Source organism: Podarcis pityusensis (genome assembly GCF_964106645.2).
Source record: "Podarcis pityusensis genome assembly, chromosome: 1".
NCBI classification, from domain to species: Eukaryota; Metazoa; Chordata; class Lepidosauria; order Squamata; family Lacertidae; genus Podarcis; species Podarcis pityusensis.
Window position 1 is genome coordinate 17,495,055 of NC_138028.1, and position 21,412 is coordinate 17,516,466.

At 46.2% G+C, this 21,412-nt stretch overlaps 2 protein-coding genes across 3 annotated transcripts in view; both read right to left on the bottom strand.

The window, feature by feature from the left end:
- Positions 1–3,309: 3,309 nt before the first annotated feature.
- Positions 3,310–17,745, bottom strand: LOC308466570 (extracellular tyrosine-protein kinase PKDCC-like). Of its 2 annotated transcripts, XM_080987400.1 has the most exons (7): positions 17,117–17,745; positions 14,013–14,135; positions 11,943–12,214; positions 8,430–8,509; positions 8,212–8,316; positions 7,717–7,893; positions 3,310–4,600 (listed from the first exon to the last, which is right to left on the bottom strand). In XM_080987400.1, the coding sequence occupies exons 1-7, from the start codon at positions 17,603–17,605 to the stop codon at positions 4,455–4,457; spliced, it is 1,392 nt and encodes a 463-aa protein (XP_080843526.1). In that variant the 5' UTR covers positions 17,606–17,745; the 3' UTR covers positions 3,310–4,454. The 2 variants fall into 2 exon arrangements, with proteins under 2 accessions (XP_080843526.1, XP_080843527.1); XM_080987401.1 differs by lacking the exon at positions 14,013–14,135.
- A 2,138-nt stretch (positions 17,746–19,883) lies between these two features.
- The window catches only part of LOC308464337 (cholesterol 24-hydroxylase-like), a 30,181-nt gene continuing 28,652 nt past the window's right edge, over positions 19,884–21,412 (bottom strand). Inside the window, exon 15 of the mRNA XM_080983687.1 lies at positions 19,884–21,319. Within this exon, the coding sequence (XP_080839813.1) occupies positions 21,158–21,319 (162 nt within the window). The 3' untranslated portion in view covers positions 19,884–21,157. The remainder of the gene's footprint in view (positions 21,320–21,412) is intronic.

Below are 21,412 nucleotides of genomic sequence, written 5' to 3' on the forward strand. Positions count from 1 at the left end.
CCTTGAGTATTGTAAGATAGAAAGACGGTATACAAATTAAAAGTGATGATGATGATGAAGTTAGGTCTAGAAAATATTGTTAAGTTTCACCTTTGAATGCAAAACAACTACAAAACTGAGTTTCGAAAACAGAGGCCTTCAGGACATATTTACATGGAGGAATATTTCCTGAAATCTGTGGAACATATTACTTCATAAACTTGCTTAGGACTTAGGTTAGGCTTCATCCCCTCAGTTTGACTGATAAGAAGCCAGGAACTGACCTTCTCTTCTCTCTCTCTCTCTCTCTCTCTCTCTCTCTCTCTTTTTTTTTTTTTTTTTTTGAGAAGCATGTTGTTGTCCTTTTATCTCCCAGGACTAAAAGGTGTGGAAGATAATTCATTATCTCTTCATAACCTGCAGTAGCCAGAATCACAAAGGCCAAAAGGCTCTGAGCCCTGGTAGAATTTCTCCTCTTCCATCTAAGTCTAAGGACCATCCTTGTGCTAAATAGGCTATAGCCATTAATGGATTCTTCTCCAGGAAAAGTGGTTTCTGCTGTGCATTTGAGTTGAGGTCAACTGCATAACAATGGCAAGGGATAAGCCCCCCCCCCCTCGCCCCTGGCCGAGTGTTAATGAGGCCTTATCAGCAAAAGTTCTCTCATCTGCATTAGCCATCAGCACAGTGGCAAATATTTAAGCGCTCTGTCCAAACAAGGCATTGCTGAAACCTTCATAGCTATGTAACTCCACAGGATGCCATCTTAAGACCTTTCCAGATGAATTTCTTGAAAAAGTTTCCCCTACTCCTATAGTCATGCCGACAGGTCAACACAGCATCTGGGGTTAAAAGTGGCTGGCCACTGTGAAAAAAGCGTAGGTGGGCCTTTCTTAACTGTGAGCTGCAAAGTTCTTGATTCAAAGTTTGCCTTAGCCATGAAGTCACCGGGGGTTGCCTCTGGGTTGTCAAATTAAGACATTTGTTTTGGGCCTCAGAGAAAGCAGCTTTGAGCTGGTGCTGTTATTGCTTATCAAAATCACCCCCAGCTGATTTTTTCCACCCATTCGGGTAGGGAACATCTGTACTTTCTCACCACACAGAGGAGTGGAGATGAGAATACTGGGGAATATAAGGTGTATGTTGTTGTTCAGTTGTTTAGTCGTGTCCGACTCTTCGTGACCCCATGGACCAGAGCACACCAGGCACTCCTGTCTTCCACTGCCTCCCGCAGTTTGGTCAGACTCATGTTTGTAGCTTCGCGAACACTGTCCAACCGTCTCATCCTCTGTCGTCCCCTTCTCCTTGTGCCCTCCATCTTTCCCAACATCAGGGTCTTTTCCAGGGAGTCTTCTCTTCTCATGAGGTGGCCAAAGTATTGGAGTCTCAGCTTCATGATATGTCCTTCCAGTGAGCATTCAGGGCTGATTTCCTTAAGAATGGATACGTTTGATCTTCTTGCAGTCCATGGGACTCTCAAGGTGTATATTCAGCCCCAAACTTCCAAATGCTTGCGCTGCTCTGAAAGAACGATGTAAACGTGAAGTGACTAAGGCCACATTCATACCATACATTTAAGCACTATGTTACCACAGTCATGGTTTCCCCCACAGAATTCTGGGAGCTGTAGGTTGCTAGGAGACCCCCTCTTCCCCCTCACTGATTCCCCTATGCAATTCCCCTATGAAGAGGGACTGATCGTTAAACTGTAGCTCTGCGACACTCAGCTCCCTTAATAAAACTATAGCTCTCAGAATTCATTGAGGGAAGCCATGATGGTTTAAAGCTGTGTCATGGTGCTTTAAATGTATAGTTAAAATGTGGCTCAAGACCATTGCTTACAGTAAACCCACTGAAAGCTAAAGTCTTCAGCTGGCCATAACATTCAAGCCCATTGATTTCAATGGGTCTACTCTGTATGACTTATACTTTAAGTATTGCTCCAAGGCCGATATAATTGGGTGTGGGACCATGCTGTGGAAGATAATTATATTCCTGTTCTCTGCATTTTATAGTGTGTATGTGCGTGCTCCAGTAATATTATAATTTAGCTTTAACCTCTCATGAAGTAGTTCATTGCCGGCATTATCGCATATGGTTTGATTGTGTTTTTATGCTATGTTGCCAGTGTTCTTTTTGCCTGAAAAATGGGACTCTTAAGAAGATGGCAATGTGTTCAAGTTTCCCCTCATTCCAAGCAAGCATCCTGATGTCTCACCTACCTTACAAAGGCTACATGGACACCCTTACGCTTGACAGGTATTGCAAGGAACCATTCTGCATGTGAAAGCATAACAACCACCGTAATATGCCCACAATCATTTCAGGCTGCTTTCAATGCCGACAACAGCTAAGCACTTTGCTTTCCTTACAGTATAAGCCTATTTCTGTTCACTCAGAGGGAGGTCCCTTTGACTTCAGCAGGGGGTGGATGCACTTCAGGCTTTTAAAATTTTGTTTTACTAGAACATTGTGCAAAAGGGACGGGTTTAGAATTAAAGAAATCTGAGCATGGGAATTGTTTCATGTGCCAGAAATGAATAGAGCCTATGATCCTCTTCCGGCTACCCCGAGTTTTCTTCATTTTTCGGTAGTACAGTGGTACCTCGGGTTACATACGCTTCAGGTTACATACAATTTAGGTTACAGACTCTGCTAACCCAGAAATAATACCTCGGGTTAAAAACTTTGCTTCAGGATGAGAACAGAAATCGTGCTCCGGTGGCATGGCAGCAGCGGGAGGCCCCATTAGCTAAAGTGGTGCTTCAGATTAAGAAGAGTTTCAGGTTAAGAATGGACCTCGAGAATGAATTAAGTATGTAACTAGAGGTACCACTGTATTACTTAAGGCAGAGACTCATTTTGTTGATGCCATTGTTAAACTACTCAAAGAGTCCAAAATTATTGCTTACCTCCTGCAAAGACTCGCACAGGTCAAGGATTTGGGCCACCCAGTGGGGAGCGGCTCTCTGGAAGCCAGGACACATTTTAGACTCTCTTCAGCAGCCAAGGGAAATTAAGACTAGTGTTCTACCAAATGATCCTGCTCTACCTTCATTCCATCCTTGGTGTTTAAATAGTCAGGATGTACAAATTCCTGACCTGAGACGCTAGCGAGTGAAACAGACCTGATTTCTTTCTCAATAAGTCAGAATGTTCATGGACATTCCATGACATCATGGCAAGTCAGCCAATAACTTGTGAGGATAGGCTTTTGGCCAACACTTCATAGTAGCTTTTTAACATAAGATATGATAACCATTAAAAAAAGAAAATGAACTGTAATCTGTTTTCAGAGGGAAGAAAAAAGCAATCTCTTTATATAAAACATGCTTTTTATACATAATTAGTTTGAACATTTTGCTCAGCAGGATTTCTTTCACTGAAAGAAAGTAACACTGAAAAAACCTCCAAGGTTGATACTTAAAAAGAAAAGCTGTACGTCAAACCAAAACCACCAACAGAGACCCTGTATCCAAAAATGAAATACATGTCCCTTTTTCTTTCCTCGTTCTGGCTGTAGTGAAACGATCATTTGTCAGTTACATTGTTGTATTTCAGAAAGGGGTGTGTTTGCATGTGTTGGGAAGTTAATGGAGTCACAAAGGCTACTGTAATGTTCCTTTAAGACAAGCATTTCTTGTCAGGGAAATTAAGAGATCAATAGCTCATAACTAGTCAAGAATGTCAAGGTACAGACATCTTGGCAGAAGGCATACCTACCCTTGATGTAATCTAGATCTGAATATGTGGGTCCGCGAAAAAGGACACACTAGATTTAGGAATTTCAGATGGAGAGGAAGACAGGGAGAATTTTGCGGACTTTGGAGTTCTGGAAAGCACTGGGAGTTGAGCTTTCTCTCAGGAGATCTGTTGTGAAATAGTAGAATTTGCTGCTGGAAGTGTTTGAGCCTAGGTGGACGTGTGTACTTATAAATAAACTTTAAGACACTTAGACACACCCTGAGTCTGCAATGATCCGTACATCCAAAAGAAGATGGCAGCCAGGAAACCTAAAAGAGCTGAACAGTGCTGATCAGTCATTTCAGAGGGGACCATGAGGACGGATTTATCTACTTGCAGGTCTGTTGGGAACAAATACTGTTATCTGGGACAGGAACTGTTTGCATAACAGCCTGCTTCCATTGATGCCTGTTCCCAACTGGACTGATACAACCACACAGAGCTGACGCAACAAGATATTTTCATGGTAACAACTACTGCTTGGCTGACACAGCTGCTGCCAATCCATTATAAGGCTTTAGTGGTGCTTTAAATCAAGTTGTGCACATTTCTGACCATTGTGCCTGGGATCATGTAAACAACTTGTCCAGGTTATTCCACCTTACGAAAATGGAAGGTTTGCTTTGATCATTCAAACGCCACCCATTAACTTGAAAAGTCCCAGAGAAAGATCCAGAAGCAGAAATGAAGCACATCATCAACTCTTGAGTGGATGAAGTTAGTCCCAGTGATTATTCCTTGTCTGAGAGCTCCGTATTCTCCCAGTCTCCTTGTAAGAGGCTTGTCTTTGAAGCTGCAGATCGCTTAACATAAACCACTCCGTCGCCGCCTGGAATTAATTCGGTCCAGTTGCTTCGAAACAAAGCAAGTGGCCTTCCTGAAGGAAAAAATAATTTTGAGAGGGGGTGGGGGTGAGGGGTGGGAGAACAAATCAAGATCTGTAAAAGTTGCAACATGGGCTGAGGTAAAATGATAACACTGGAAATGTAAAAGCACTGCAGAAAGAGAAAACAAGATGTCCAATCTAAGATGTAAGGAATTCCTGCAACATCTCTCGCAGCCTCTACTTTTACAAGCCAATGTCCATGTCGCATTCGCTGCAATCCTCTCCCATGGTGACTGGAACCTGTCCTCACCAAGGTGTGCTCAATATTGACTGTATAGATCACCACCATCAGTGACAAATCTCAAAGTGGCAGCTATCTATAGTTAGCATAGAATGCACCAGTTAGCTTGTTGAGTGGGGCAGCCTGATAGGACTATAGCTCTGAAAGCACTGAACTGGCTGTCAGTGAACTATTGGGACCAATTCAAGGTATAAGTACTAACATAAAGGTATATAAAGGTAAAGGTACCCCTGACCATTAGGTCCAGTGTGGACAACTCTGGGGTTGCGGTGCTCATCCCGCTCTATAGGCCAAGGGAGTCGGTGTTTGTCCGCAGACAGCTTCTGGGTCATGTGGCCAGCATGACTAAACTAAGCCGCTTCTGGCAAACCAGAGCAGCGCATGGAAACACCGTTTACCTTCCCGCCAGAAGCACGTGCTTTGACGTGCTTTCAAACTGCTAGGTGGGCAGGAGCTGGGACTGAACAACGGGAGCTCACCCCGTCGTGGGGATTCGAACTGCCGACCTTCCGATCAACAAGCCCAACCATCTCAGACCCTACATTCAGCAGGCGTGGTCTTCTTGGTGGTGCTGAAAGCCTTCGCAGCGGTGTTTCCCTAGTTGTGGAATGCCCACCATGATGAAATACACTGTCTCCATCATTATTAACTTTCAAGAGGAGTTTGAAAACACTCTTGTTTTCCCAGGCATTTGGTGGCTGAAGAATACTGTTACTGGCAACCTTGAGATCATTGGGTGGAAGCATTTTTTTATAGTGGATTTGCTTTAGAATGCCTTTTTTTTTTTTTGGCTCCATTTCTGCTTTTAAATTGTATATATTGGTTGCCTTGGGCTCCTTGGGGGAGGAAGGGCTGGATATAAATTGAATCAATCAATATACTCAGGTGTTCCACTCCCAGGTAATACCCAACAGGTGAGCAGGGCTGTGCTGTGTTCTCAGTCTCCTAGCGTTCATGCACAGGGTGAACAACTGCAGGGAAGGATGTGCATGGAACGTGTGCAGAGGAGGGCAACCAAGATGATCAAGGGTCTGGAAACCAGGCCTTATGAGGAATGGTTGAAGGAGCTGGGTACGCTTAGCCTGGAAAAGAGGTAAATATCTTAACATGGAAGATGGAGCAAGCTTTCCCCCCCCCCTGCTCTGGAGGCTAGAACCCCAACCAATGGCTTCAAGTTACAAGAAAGGAGATTCCAACTAAACATTTGAAAAAAAATTCGGACAGTAACAGCTGTTCAGAAATGGAATGGTCTCTCTTGGTAGGTGGTAGACTCTTTTTCCTTGGAGGTTTGTAAGCAGAGGTTGGGTGGCCATGGATTGCTTGAGCCGAGATTCCTGCATTGCAGAGGGTTGGACTAGATGACCCTTTAGGTCCCATTCAACTCTGATTCTATGCAAATACTTCCATAAGATCCAAAGCCCTGATTGTGCGAACTCCTTGCCCATGGCTATTTGTGCTGTATGCATGGAGGGGAATCCAAAAGGAAGAGCTAGTAGGGAAGGTTCATTGCCGAAGAATTGATGCTTTTGAATTATGGTGCTGGAGGAGACTCTTGAGAGTCCCATGGACTGCAAGAAAATCAAACCTATCCATTCTTAAGGAAATCAGCCCTGAGTGCCCACTGGAAGGACAGGTCCTGAAGCTAAAGTTCCAATACTTTGGCCACCTCATGAGAAGAGAAGACTCCCTGGAAAAGACCCTGATGTTGGGAAAGATGGAGGGCACAAGGAGAAGGGGACGACAGAGGACGAGATGGTTGGACAGTGTTCTCGAAGCTTCAAACATGAGTTTGACCAAACTGTGGGAGGCAGTGGAAGACAGGAGTGCCTGGCATGCTCTGCTCCATGGGGTCATGAAGAGTCGGACACGACTAAATGACTAAACAACAACAAGAAGTAGGGGCACATAAAATTGGGAGTGGGGCATTCCACACTTCGGAGACTTGCAAACAGTAGCTGTTCCCCCCCCCTATCCTTAACTGCAATGGCTAGTTTGCTTCAATCTGCATCCTTCATTATTCACATTAAGGGTAATAGCTTAGATGGCTGCAGAAGTGTCAGCTAAAACAGGATAATTGATGGTATAAGATATATCTGCCTGGTTGCACACGCACCCACTAGCTGCCTTCAATGAAAGGCTATAATCAGTGCTAATTACAGGGCATTTGGGAAAATTTGTTGGTCTGGGGATATAGGTAGATAAAAAGAATATCCTAAATATCATTGTTGTAATTAAAAGAGCAGTGCTCTTTCATTTCGAAATACCTCCGAGGCATTCAGACAAGAACCGATGCATAACGAGCAGATTACTTCACCCTGTCACTGGTTGGAAGATATAGAAGCTGTTTAACGATGAAAATCCAGATCAAAAATAATTACGACAACAAATGGAAAGAGATGCAACTCTGGATTGGAGGTACGAGAAGAAAAAAATAGCCCAATATAAGCTTTAAAATGGAGTTATCTGTAGAGTCGCCCCTTTATGTTTCTAAATTATTTAGTATTTTATGGCTGCTGTAATGATCCACCGCTTAGCACTGTGTGAGCTGCTTTCATCATATCCACAAGGAAAAGCAGCCTGCAAATTAAAAAAATAAATAAAACAATGAGGACTGGAAGAGCTTTCATTTGAACAACTGCACGAACACCGAGGAAGGTATAACAGGTAACTTAAAGGGAACAGCAAGGAAGCTTACCTGTATTTTAAGTGAATCTTGAATGTGTCACCTAGAACAGGTTACTGGATCCTGTGTTCTAGAATAACTATGGCATTTTTCTTTTTTCTTTTTCTTATTTTAAAAGAAGAAGAAGTTGGGGTGGGGGAGATGATTGGCGCTTGTTAGCAATATTATGTCACTTCCCCTCACCTGTCCACGTTGTCTGCAGGGTGATGAAGAAATGTTGGCACTGAGGATGGGAGCTGCAAATGGCGGCAGCTTCCTCTTCGTTGTGAACAGAGAGCATGCACCCCAAGTGGCGATAGGATGGCCAGCACTTGTAGTCCTCCGTATCCCTGCTGTGGAAGCCCTTTAAGGCAATGTAGTCTTGGAAAGGGGAAGAGACAAGGTGATACGATTATGTACGGAGCTGGAAACAAGAGAGATACCGGTATTTTGGATTTGGCAATCAGCGGTGCCTTTCTCGGTGCTCTTCCCTAGCAGATCAGCTGTGAATCTCATCTCAACAGAAAGGCAGCCCGGAACATACTGTCCTTCTCTTAGAGGACAATGCCAATCACCAAGCGACTCCACCCCACCCCACAGGCAAGGAATGTGAGTTGTGCTGGCACCCCACTGAACTGCTGTTCCCCCACTGAGATCCAACCATTATGTAAAGCCCGTATATTGTGTGAAATAATGTACCTTTCAATTGAGAAGGCTTTTTCTGCAGATAAAGTCCAGACTTGTATAAATGCAAAACTCTCTGAAAAGCTCTCAGGGTTTCATTTGTTCCGTATCGCAAATCACCTACAATTACAGAAGAGGAGAGGGGGGAATGATTTAAAGAAGGAAGGCGATTAAGAGCAGCTCTTACTTAAAATGTTTTTTTTAAAAAACACACAATTCCCATTAGAATGTACCTGTGGCATTCAAGATATCCTTCAAAATGGGTTGCAAAACGAAGGGTGCAGTATGTGGCAGGAGATAAGTGAAGAAATACCTGCAGATAGAATTTTAAGATTTTAAAATAGATGTATTTGTGTCAAAGATCTTCCATATGTAACTATTTCTACAGCACATGGCAATTAAGAGTCATATGTTGTTAAAATCCTACACATTTTGAATCTCATCTCTCCCAATTTTGAAGGCTTGGTTTATGACCTGAAAGCAAACAAAAAAAATTCCTAAGCTGGCCAGATACACCTCTAATAGTTGCAGAGGGCGAGGCCCCTGCAAATATAATAGTTGCACTGAAGAGGCAATTACAGCAGATGCAGCTTGCATGGAAACCATTGAAGGTACAGGATCACTGGCCTCTCCTGCATCTGGCTACTGTAGTGGGACACGAACTAGCCTCTGGCAGAACAGAATCGGGTTGCCTAACTGATCAAATTTAGTCCTTGACTTAAGGTTCACCTTCCCTTTGAATCTGCTGAAATCTGCTTTTCAGATTTACACTGCTTCTCAGGTGCTGGCCATATGGAGCTTCTGACTAGCACGTGACCTCTTCCAGCAGCATTAGACAAAATTAGCCTCTTCCAATTGTACGCTGTCTGGGGAGATGGAGGCAGATACACAGTGTAGTAACACGGAAGCGCTATGGCAGGCATAGGGAACTTCCATTAGGTCCACTAGGCTGTTGAGAATTCCGTTCCACCTTAAGGGACAGACGTGTGGAATTGTTGCATGTCACATACATGTCTGTTTACATTCCAGCACAGTATGCTGGGAACTTCCGCTTTGCTGTTTTGCTTTGGATATGAAAGAGATCAGACATGTTTCCTTTTGTCTTGATCTACGCTGAATAAACCTGCTTGTAAATATGCTCACATAGCCTCTCATGCCACTTTTGTTTGTGCAGCGTTTTCTCTGCTGAATAGCGTGCTCAGTCTTCTAAAGCCTGGGCTGCAGAGTTCGCCCGGCACACCGGCCAGTGGGCTGGAGCCAGCTGGGGGCCTGCCAATTGCCCCCGTTTCCTTGGGTGCATGCCAACATAGGCTTCCCCATGTGGCCTGTGAGGCTGTTTTTGGCCAAGTCCTGCCCACCTGTCAAAGCTGGTTCAGATGCAGGTCAGCACACGAGGTGCAGAGTTTGGCATTGTGAAGCTCATCAATACCTTCTGACTGGGCTTGCTCCTCTAGAGCTGTTGCCAGGAGTGACTGTCCCTGCCTTCTACTTCCTCTAGGTTTCCCAAGCAGCCTCAAATGACATCAGAGTATCTGTAATCTCTGTTTTGCCCTATGCATCGTGTGTCCTTGGGAGGGGAGCTTGTCGCAGTAGGACAGGCAAACTCCTGGGATTTTCCTGCAGCCTCTTTGCTCCCCCCCTTCATCTGAGCTGCTGCCTGTCACAGGCTCCCCATGCTCACTAAAGCCTGTCGCTTCACCATTCAACCATTCCTCTCCCGCTTTTCCCCTTGACATCTCCTTAACGTCCCACCACCAAACCCTGGGCTCTGAGCTTTCCTCCTCTGTGGCTTCCCCGGCTGGTACCTCCCACCATTCCTTGTCATCTAGCCAGTCCCTGACACCACCTGTCCAACAACCAACATCATGTGTGATGTTATGTGTGGGGCAGATGCAAGCATGACTCCTTGCTAAAAGTGGTTTTTGCAAATGCTGGTGCTCAACTGATGGCCAGCAGCTGCAAAGCCTGGTATCTGCTGGCTTGGAAAGCCTCGAGTCCCTGAGCAGCAGGGAAGCATCCAGACCCTGATTACTGGACATTTGTGCTCTACAATAATAGATGGCTTTAGTGTAACTGGTATATTTATCTTAATCTGCTCCAATCATTCACTGGGTTGGGTAGTTTGGGGCTCAGCCTCTGCCTCTCCTGGCAAAATAAATGACCCACAAATGACCATATAATGTTTTGCTTTGAACTGATTCCTGGTTGCCCTTGAGACTGACCCAGAAACTCCAGCGGGTGCAGAATGCCTCGGCGAGACTCCTTACGGGGTCCTCGCTGCAGGATCACATTCACTCAGTGCTATACCACCGGGAGGTGGAGTACAGGATCAGGTTTAAGGTGCTGGTTTTAACCTTTAAAGCCCTATACGGCCTAGAACCCTCGTACCTACGGGACCGCCTCTCCTGGTATGCCCCACAGAGGAACCTACGGTCTGCAAATAAAAACATCCTGAAGGTCCCAGGCCTCAGAGAGGTTAGGCTGGCCTCAACTAGAGCCAGGGCTTTCTCGGCTGCGGCTCCAATCTGGTGGAACGCTCTGTCACAAGAGACTAGGGCCCTGCAAGACTTGACATCTTTCCGCAGGGCCTGCAAGACAGAGCTGTTCCACCAGGCCTTTGGTCGAGGCGCAGTCTGACCCCCTCCTTTGGTAATCCTCATAGAATTCTAGCCTAATGTTTGCCATTAATTTGATTCTGAATTGATTTTAGAATGTATTGATTTTAGAATGTATTTCTATTAATTGAATGTGATTTTATGTAAACTGTGTTACTTTTACTGTTGTTAGCCGCTCTGAGCCCGCCTTCGGCTGGAGCGGGTGGGATATAAATTAATTACTATTATTATTATATATTCCAGCCCCAGAAGAATGGAGCTCCGAAGCCTTCCTTTGTGTGCTGAGCTCCACCTACTTTAAACTTGGAACCTTATTGAGAGTGTGGCCTTTTATGCTCTTTTGTCTCACTCATTCTTATGAATGGACGTGGCATTTCTAGATTCCTCTGCCTGATGCAACCTCTGCATGTTGCTTCCTGGTAAAGGCAGTCATGGGAGAAAGAGGTTGTGAAGTCCCTAGGAATTCCCCACACACATTTGTTTGCAATTGGGTGGGAAGTTGGGGGATCCCTTGATGAGCACACGGAAACTTTGGTACATGTGGATATGGCTCTTTTGTTCGAGTCATGCTTTAGCGGTTAAATAATTATATTACACATGCAATTAAATGCTATTAACCCTAACATTTTGTCTCCAAAAAGGAGTTGTCCAAAGTGGATTCTCAATAAAAAGAAGGCACAACTCACACAATCATTAAAACATAGCAGCACTGTGAAATTCAGGATGCTGGTTTTGGAGGGCATTTAAAAAAATAAATACAGTGGTGCCCCGCAAGACGAATGCCTCGCAAGACGGAAAAACCGCTAGACGAAAGGGTTTTCCGTTTTGGAGTTGCTTCGCAGGACGAATTCCCCTATGGGCTTGCTTCGCAAGACGAAAATGTCTTGCGAGTCTTGAGATTTTTTTTTCACTCCCCCCCCCCTTTATCTAAGCTGCTAAGCCTTTAATAGCCTTTTAGCAGCTAAGCCGCTAAGCCTTTAAGCCTTTAATAGCCGCTAAACCGCTAATAGCGCTAATCCGTTAAGCCGCTAATAGGGTTGCTTCGCAAGACGAAAAAACCGCTAGACGAAGACACTCGCGGAACGGATTAATTTCGTCTTGCGAGGCACCACTGTAAATCACCCAACATACCGGTAAGCATTGAAGAGGTTCCTTTTCTCATTTATTCCTTCACACTTCCCCTGCACAGAACACCTGAGAGAGAAGCTTTTGGTGGGGAATTCCAGGGTGCAGTCCCCATCCCCTTCGCAGGACAACTCCTCAGTGCTCATGTCATCCAGGTCTGCGACTTTGAGGACCCCGTTCACCATGACAAACTGCCTGGGCTGGAAATCCAGGAGGGCCAGGGAACCCAGAGGAGACTTGGCCAAGTAATGGAGCAGCTCAGCCAGCTCCAGGCAAAGCTGAAAGAGACGGTGAATACACATTTATTGGTTGGGAGCATCCAAATAAATGGAAAAGTGGTGGCTAACATTATTTATTTCATAAAATGTATCTCCTTAGGGATGCGGGTGGCGCTGTGGGTTAAACCACAGGGCCTAGGACTTGCCAATCAGAAGGTCGGTGGTTCGAATCCCTGCAACGGGGTGAGCGCCTGTTGCTCGGTCCCAGCTCCTGCCAACCTAGCAGTTCGAAAGCACCTCAAAGTGCAAGTAGATAAATAGGTACCGCTCTGGCGGGAAGGTAAATGGTGTTTCCATGCGCTGCTCTGGTTCGCCAGAAGCGGCTTAGTCATGCTGGCCACATGACCCGGAAGCTGTACGCCGGCTCCCTCGGCCAATAAAGCGAGATGAGCGCCGCAATCCCAGAGTCGGTCACGACTGGACCTAATGGTCAGGGGTCCCTTTACCTTTATCTCCCTGGCCACATCAGGAAATCACTAAGTCCTGATCGAACACAGCAAAAACAACCAAACTCCCACTGACGATTATGTCCCTAGACACCCTTAAAGCCTTTGATTGTTTAGAATGGGAATTCCTGTTAGCAGTATTAACCAACATGGAATTTGGCCCCAACTTCCTACAAACCCTTAAACAAATTTACTCCCAAGCTTCAGCAAAATGTAGGGTCAATGGTATGGACTCTAATACCATAGCAATACGAAGAGGCACAAAACAAGGGTGCCCACTCTTCCCCCTTTCTATTCATCCTGGCCCTTGAACCCCTAGCAATCCGAATCCGGGCAGCCCCTGACTTCAAGGGAGTGGTAATAAAAGGCAAAACCTATAAATCAGGGCTCTTCGCAGATGGCCTGATGGTCATGACACCAGACCCCACAAACACTGCAGCCAACTAAAGATACCCAACCACGCCCATCCCCCCAACCTTTCTCACCACCAAGAAAGATGTATGCATACCTCTCCTGGTATGCCCCGCGGAGGACCTTAAGGTCCACAAATGACAACATTTTGGAGGTCCCAAGTCACAAGGTGATTAGATGGGTCTCAACTAGGGCCAGGGCCTTTTCAGTACTGGCCCCGACTTGGTGGAACGCTCTGTCACAAGAGACTAGGGCCCTGCGGGACTTGACATCTTTCTGCAGGGGCTGCAAGGCAGAGCTGTTACACCTGGCCTGTGGTTTGGACTCAGTCTGACCCTTATGTTTCCCTCCCCTTATGGTCTTGATCTATCGGCTACTTTTAAAATGAGGCTGCATTTTAACCTGTATTTTAAATTGGGTCCCCCCCCCCCGCATTATGTTTTTACTGTGATTTTATTGGTGTCAGCCACCTAGAACCCAGCTCTGACCGGGGAGGGCGGGGTATAAATAAAATTTATTGTTGTTGTTGTTATTATTATTATTTGTGTATGTGTGTATATACATATACATATACCATAAATGAACAGAGAACCTACTCAAGTGACACTGGCATAAACCCCCACAAACATATTAAATATTACCACCCCAACAACCCCCCTCCCCCTTCTCTCTCCCCCTCTTCTTCTTCCCCCATATTATTCTGTATAATGTCTCTGCCTAAGATCCTGGAGAGCTGTTGCCAGTCAGAGTAGGTAATACTGAAGCTAAATGGACAAATAGTCCACACACTGCAGCCTCCTATAAGGAGTAAAAGGACACTTTTACTCTGGTCAGTGAGGGGAGGGTTGGTTTTATAGCAAATCTGGGTGAAGGTCATTTTCTTGGATTATAGTTTAAGGTCAAACAGCCGTTCCCAGATCTCCTTGTTTTTGTTTTCTTACTTTAAATCTCTCCTCCCAGGGGGTCTGCAGAAGTTGAATCATCTCCAGGGGAACACCCAACTCCAAAACGGTGACCACCTTCATTTCAGGAACTAAGCTAGGATCATAGCACTGACCACGCAACTGTCAAAAGAGGAAATGCACAGATTGCTGTGTTACTATAGATGTAAATGCTGGAATCAGCTGGATCAAAGATAAGATCTGTGTGTGTTTTGCAGAACCGGGGAATTCAGATCTTTGCAGAGGGGTAGAGGGACACCCTCAACAGGTCTTAGGAGATTCCACAGTGGGAATATTCCTATGTGGTTGTGGTTTCAAGCATGCTGATAGTACTGGATAGGAAACCATAACATTAATTAGTCTGCATTTTGAAGTTGAATGTTTATACCGCCCAAAGAACAGTGCATTCCCATTGATGTTTATTTACCATTAACCTAGCCAAGAGTAATTTCAATTCCAGAGAGGTACCTTTTCCATGGCTTTTCCCTCCCCGCCCCCTAATGAGCTCTGTCAGGTCATTAACAATAATTGAACCAAGAAAGAGTTTACAGGATGCAGATGTAAGAGCTTCACTTATCTAAGGTATGTTTGTGATTAAACATTTCCCATTTTCCCCGCAAGCCTGCAGAGTTTCGCTGTCCCCACCCTTTCTTTTAGGCAAATACCATATCTCTTTGGGTGGAGGCTGGAGGAATACACAACCATTTAAGGCTGCAAGCCTAACCAAGTCTACTGGGAAGTGCACCTCACTGAGTTCAGTGGGGCTTATTCCCAGGTAAATGGGTTTAGGATTGCAGCTAGTGATCATCAACTGAGTTCCGTAAGCTGGCTACTAGTACTAAGGTTTGAAGAGTATAAAACAGGTGTTCCCAAACTGTGGTCCATGGACCACGAGTGGTGAGCGTCGTTTGGTGGTGTGGTCAATGGTGTGTCTGTGAAGAACAGCAGCCGCTACGAATGGCGGGTGCAGCACATTAAATATTCCTCTTGATTTTTAATTGTGTTTCCATTGCTTCTTTTAAGTTCTCATATTTATTGCATTTCATTATTTCTTATTGTGTTTGATATTCTACAGGATTGGAACACAAGAAAATAAAAATTTTGGGAAACGCCATTCAAAATCGTGCTGTACTTAACAAAACGCGTTACCAGATGTCATTATAACAGGCAGAAAACCCATTAAGAGGTCCGCCAAGATCTTCGGCAATTTTCAAGCGGTGGTGGTTTGGGAACCACTGTTTCAGAAGGATTTTCCCTCTGTCAACTCCTGCAAATCCAAGAGAAGCCATTAAGTGTGCAGTTGAACAACATTATTGTTCAACTATTAGGAGTCAAGTAGCTTTGGTGATCTACTCCAATGCACACAGAGATCTGTCAGCAGATCCAGATCTGCTTTCTACTTACCCTGGGAGAAAGAGGAAAGTGGCCCAGAAGAAAGGCAATCTAAGTCTAGACATTTCAAGACAGTAATTCAAGGGAAGGTTTGTTCCTTTTTAATAAAGTACAAATTGGCGAAAAAACAACCAGGAAGTGGAGCACTAAGGAGGAACAAGGGAAGCGGCAGATCACAGGAGGCAATATAGTCTTCATAACCTCCATAAGCAATTATCACAGGCTTATCTCACTTAAAAGAGAGAACACACCCTTCAACAGCAGCTGAATCCAGTATAGGTGCTTTGATGGGAGAAACACTACTTAACAACTCCAAAACTCAGCTGGCAGAAATACTTGGAATTACATCAGCTTAGACTGCGATCGCAATCGCTTTTGCTTAGAGCAGTGGTGGCCAAACCTGGCCCTCCAGCCACTTTGCGACTACAGTTCCCATCATCCCTGACCACTGGTCCTGTTAGCTAGGGATGATGGGAGTTGTAGTCCCAAAACAGCTGGAGAGCCAAGTTTGGCCATTCCTGGCTTAGAGGAAAACAAAAAAACACTTCTTCTAATTAAACACATTTTTTAAAAAAATTAAAAAGTATACACTGCTTCGTTCTATATAAGATAAAACTATTTAGGATCCAGTTGCAATCAATTTAAAGGCGTGATGGTCAAAGAGTGTTGGACTGGGACCTGGGAGAAGCAGGGTTCGAATCACCACTCAAGCCATGAAGCTCCTTGGGCCAGTCACCAACTCTTGGTCTAACCCAGTATTTCCCAAACTTTGGTCTCCAGCTGTTTCCGGACTACAGTTCCCATCATCCATGACTGCTGGTCTTGCTAGCTAGGGATGATGGGAGTTGTAGTCCAAAAAAACAGCTGGGGACCTAAGGTTGGGAAACACTGACCTAACCTACCTCATAGGATTGTTGTGAGGATGACATGAAATGGGGAGGAGAGTCATGTACACCACACTGAGACCCTTGGGAGACAAAGGAGGTGTATGAATGAAATAAATATATAAATAAATAAATACGGTAAATGCAGAAATAGTGCAAAGCATTGCAGCAAAATATGATTGAACACATGTATTCAAGCTACAATCCTTGGAAGTAAGATGCACAGAACTTGGGATTTGCTGCCATGTAAATCTGCGAGTAAGCCCCATTGAACAGAATGGCAATTGCATCCGAGTAAACATGCCAAGGAATGTGCAGTTAAGTTTGAGGCCAGAACAGCACCCAGTCCCATAACATTTCTTAGTGTGACAGTTCAAGTCCTGGGCCACGTGGACAATAAATAACAGTACAGTTAAGCATGCACAGATTGACGTTTCCTTCCCAGTGAGTTATCACAGGTCACCCACCGCAAGTGATATTACGGCGGTGGGAAGTTTAAAGTACGATTTCCACTTAGGCCCCTGCCACAATCTACTATTCGCTTCCTCAGAAGCAGTTTCCATTCTGCTCGATGGGGCTTCCTCGCCTGAAAGTGCGCACTGGAAAGCAGCCTTAATCCCAGCGCAAACTGATTTCAGTGAAGCTTCATAGCATAGAATCATAAATTGGAAGGGACCCTGTGGGTCAACTAGTCCAACCCCCTGCGATGCGGGTTGCAATCCTAACAAGATAGGATCGCACCACAAAGGCGCGCACCGGGCTACCCCCCCCCCCAGATTATTCAACCCTGCGGAGTTCCCCTGCCTGCCCAAGGCCGGTGCTACGTGCCTTGACGACGCCGGGATGCTCCAAGCTCTGCAACAGAACCATCTCCTTGAGCAGCTTGTAAGCGGCCAGGCGGTAGCAGCCGCTCGGGTGCGCGTAGCGTTGCGCGCAGCGGCTCACGTCGCGGCCGGCCGGGTGCACGGACTTCAGGGCGACCTCGTGGCCTCCTCCGCGGGGCAGGACAGCCCTCTGCACCAGCTTGGTGATCCCGGAGCCCACCAAGCGCACGCCCGTCGCGCCGCTCAGCTCCGCGCAACCCAACGCGCCCGCGGCGGGAGAAAAGGCGCAAGCAGCCCGGGCGGACGCAGCCAAGCGCCGCAGATCCGCCTCCCGCTGCTCCAGCTCCCGCATCAAGCTCGGGGGCATTGGGGACTCTAGCAGCCGCCAAGGGCCCGAGACAACGAGGGCCAAAGCGAGCAGCGCAGGGGCGGCCAGGAGCGCGAGGAGCGCCCCGGACCGCGCCGGCAGAGCCGAGTCCGGGCAGCAGCGCATGACCCAACCTCCGAATAGGCGACCGTCCAGTGCCGCGTTTCGACTCTGCCTCGCGTGGGAAACCAGGTCAGGTTCCTCCCCAGAGGCGTGTCTGCTGCAGCAAGCCGCCGCCTAGCTTCCCTGGAGAACCTCATGTCTCCAATCGGCATAGCTGTCAACTTACAAATTTGAAAGTAAGGGACCAGCAGCCTCGAAAATAAGGGATCAGCAGCCAAAATAACGGATTTTAGTCAACCAGCTGAAAAGGGACCAGATAATTTTGGAGAGCAGCGCTGGTTTTTAGCCCTTCGTTTCCAGATGTTGCTGCTCAAGACTGATGGTCAAGACAGCTGATGGTCAAGACAGCTGATGAAACACTGCAATTAAATAACTACAAGCAGCAACCGCTTTTCGCGCAAAACGAAGTCCAAGCTGCGAAGATGCTGCTGCAGTTCTGTATCTTTTCTCTCGTGCTCCATCTGCAGGTCTCAGTTCCATCAGGTGGGGCGGGAGGAAGGGGGGGGGGAAATAGCGCCCAAAGTAAACCCACAGATCAGACCATCTATGCTAGTCTACAACTATGGGAGAAGCGCTTGCGGTCCTTCCTCCGCTTTCCCCCTCTATGGTTAGCCCTTGGAACACCTGCCCACACCTCCGCCTCCTCCTCCTCTCTCTGAACTGCTTTCTCGATGGTTGCCCTCGCTCTCCTCTCAGCAATTCATAGGCCGCGCCAGGCTGCCCATCTCATCCGGATCCTTTAGCGGCACAGCCGCAGTACGGCCTAGCGGGAGCGACAGGCAGAGGGGAGGCCCCAGGCAGAGACGCTCAGTTCGGTGGCCACGAGGAGGATGGTGGTGGAAGAGCCCGAGGCTCCTGCCACTCCAGGTGGGGAGGAGCTCTCAGGGGCCGAGGCTGGTGAGAGGAGGCCGGAGGGGGGCAGGGCAGGCAGCCAAGCAACACAGTTGGAGCCTCCCTCCTCCCTGGCTGGCAGGGAGCGAGGGAGAGGAGCTGCTTCCTTTGAAACCCGGGAAATTTAAGGGACATCATCAGTAAGGAACAGCAGCGGGACACGGCGCTGGGATAAGGGAGTTTCCCACCAAATAAGGGACGGTTGACAATCAGGAGGGTGAAGAAAACAGAGGGATTCTCCTAGAATGGTAGAGTTGCAAGGGACCCGTGAGCATCATCTAGTCCAACCCCGCTGCAATGCAGGAATAGGCGGAGGGAGGGTCGAACCTAATTCCTTGGCTCTAACCAAGCTAACTTCCTATCCAGGCGTCAGGATTTGGGCAAGGAATCCTCTTCAGAGCTGCTCTTTCAGGGCCATCTTATCTTGGAATGGGGCAAGGATTGCTGAAATCCCTTAGGTGAGGCCCTGAAATCAGTGTGGGGAAGGGCGTAGTGGTTTAGCATCTGCTTGTTTGCAGGTTTCCGGGTTCGATCCCAGGTAGGGCTGGGAATGTCTCCTGCCTGAAACCCTGGAGTCCCACTGCCAATGCAGAGCCTGATGGGCTAGTGGTCTCCTTCACAGAACATGTCACACATGCACAGAAGAAGAAAAATGGAGCTGAATGTTTCATTCACAATATACAGTCAACAACGGAAAGAAACTGTTGCGTTCATAAGCATGGAATCACTAGGGTAAGTTCTTAAACTGTGGTCTGGGCTGCATTTCTGGATGCTTTCTGAGGTCTAGCTGAAAACAGAGAAAGGTTTCTTGGAAGCTTTGATCACATGGCAGAGAGAGCGAGCAGACTGCATCTTCAGCAGTAAAAGTATCTGCAGTGGAAAGTTCCAGGAGTTCCGTTATGCGCTTGTTCAGTAACAACCTTATGAAATGCAGCCACTGAGTTTTAATTCAGAAGCCTTTATATGGTGGTTGTATGTGACTTAAAAATGTAAAAGCCACTGTGATTAGCATGCCATAATTATATTTCTCGACCCATGTTTCTGACCTTAAATTCAGTTCTCAACATTTCCACCATGAATTTGCAATAATAATAATCCGCATGGGTTGTCAATTTTTAGATGTGACATTGCACAGCGCCATTATAATCAGGAAGCCTGACGTGCCCTCCCCTGTCCAAGTCTACTATTTAGGAGTAAGAAGATACTTTTAATTTAAATCAAAAATAACTTTTCCTTGGTAAAGGTTCTCTGATCCCCTGCCCCGGGTTCCAATTTGCCTCATGGAGTTTCAAGCTCTAGGTTTTAATACCTTGATCCATCTTCTAACTACGTGTTGGTATTTTGCTGCCACCATATAGACATGAATACCTTGGCCAAATATGAGACATGGTTTGAACAAACAAAACTTTATTATTATAGTAAAAAGCTGACTATAACACATTCTTACATGTTTTGCTTTCCATAACAGTGCTTTGATATTTTGTAGTTTATAACTCTCTTCCTCATGCAGACCATCATCCTAACCCTATCCTATCCTAAGCCCACAGCCTCTTCCCTCCAAAACTCAACTCCTCTTTTCCTGTCTCCCCCACCTGTTCTGTCACCCTCAGCCAATCACTGGTCCTAAAGGATCTACACTGGCTCCCAGTACATTTCCAAGCGCAATCCAAAGTCCTGGTGCTGGCCTTTAAAGCCCTGAACGGCCTCGGCGCAGTGTACCTGAAGGAGTGTCTCCACCTCCATCATTCAACTTCCGAGGTCCTTCTGGTGGTTCCCTCACTGCGAAAAGGGAAGCTACAGGAAACCAGGCAGAGGGCCTTCTTGGCAGTGGCACCCGCCCTGTGGAACGACCTCCCATCAGATGCCAAACAGATAAACAACTATTTGACTTTTAGGAGACATCTGAAGGCAGCGCTGTTTAGGGAAGTTTTTTATGGCCGATGTTGCATTGTGTTTTTAATATTTTCTTGGGCGCTGCCCAGGGAGGCTGGGGCAACCCAGTCAGATAGGCGGCATATAAATAATAAAATTATTATTATTATTAATCAGCATGGGACACACCCCATCGTCCCAGCCCTCTCTCACTGCTGCCGTGCACTGGACCTTACCTTACGTTTTACAAATATCTCCCTACATAGACATCTTAATAGGCAAACCTGTACAAGTCAATTATGATGACAAACACCGCAAAGCCCCCAACAGATAACCCTTTAGGCCAGGCATCCCCAACCTGCGGCCCTCCAGATGTTTTGGCCTACAACTCCCATGATCCCTAGCTAACAGGACCAGTGGTCAGGGATGATGGGAATTGTAGTTCAAAACATCTGGAGGGCCGAAGGTTGGGGGTGCCTGCTTTAGGCAAACACACAAACACACCTCAACTATGATAATTGTTAAAAAGCTGCAGTCATAGGTATATCAGTGTATTTAAATCTGAATTGTCAAATTGTGTTATTGTTATTATGGTATTTGTTGTAGTGTCTTTTGCGGTTGTTGTGTGTATCAAAAAATGATTAAATAAATTTTTTAAAAACCCATCAACTATGATTGCAAAATGGCCCCAACTCCAAAATGAGCTCTCTCCAACCCGCCAGGAAATGGAACTTTTAAGCAGGTTCCAGTAGGAATTCAAGCTGCGAATGACAATATCCTACTGCCGATTATTTAATCCCCTTCACAGCGAAGGTGGCGCCGTGGTCTCAGTCTGCATACTAAGCCATCTAATGGCTTCAGCGATGCTGTCTCCATAATTTTAAAGCTCTGAGGCGGGACCAGCTGGAATTCAAACCTCTGGAGAAATTTGGCCATCACCACTTTAGCCTCCATCTGTGATAAAAACAATGAATGAATGAATGAATGAATGAATGAATGGTAAACTGGCTCTTGCCATTTTGACGCAGTTGAACACTATCTCCAGAT

Bases quoted from the DNA above. Each gene is read 5' to 3' on its own strand.
- LOC308466570 (XM_080987400.1), bottom strand. From the start codon at position 17,605: ATGCGCTGCTGCCCGGACTCGGCTCTGCCGGCGCGGTCCGGGGCGCTC. The intron at 14,136-17,116 runs GCACGTAGCACC...CTCTTTTGACAG, and splicing joins AGCATCCCGGCGTCGTCAAG to TTGCGTGGTCAGTGCTATGA. The intron at 8,510-11,942 runs GTATGTTGGGTG...TTCTATCTGCAG, and splicing joins AACCTCTTCAATGCTTACCG to GTATTTCTTCACTTATCTCC.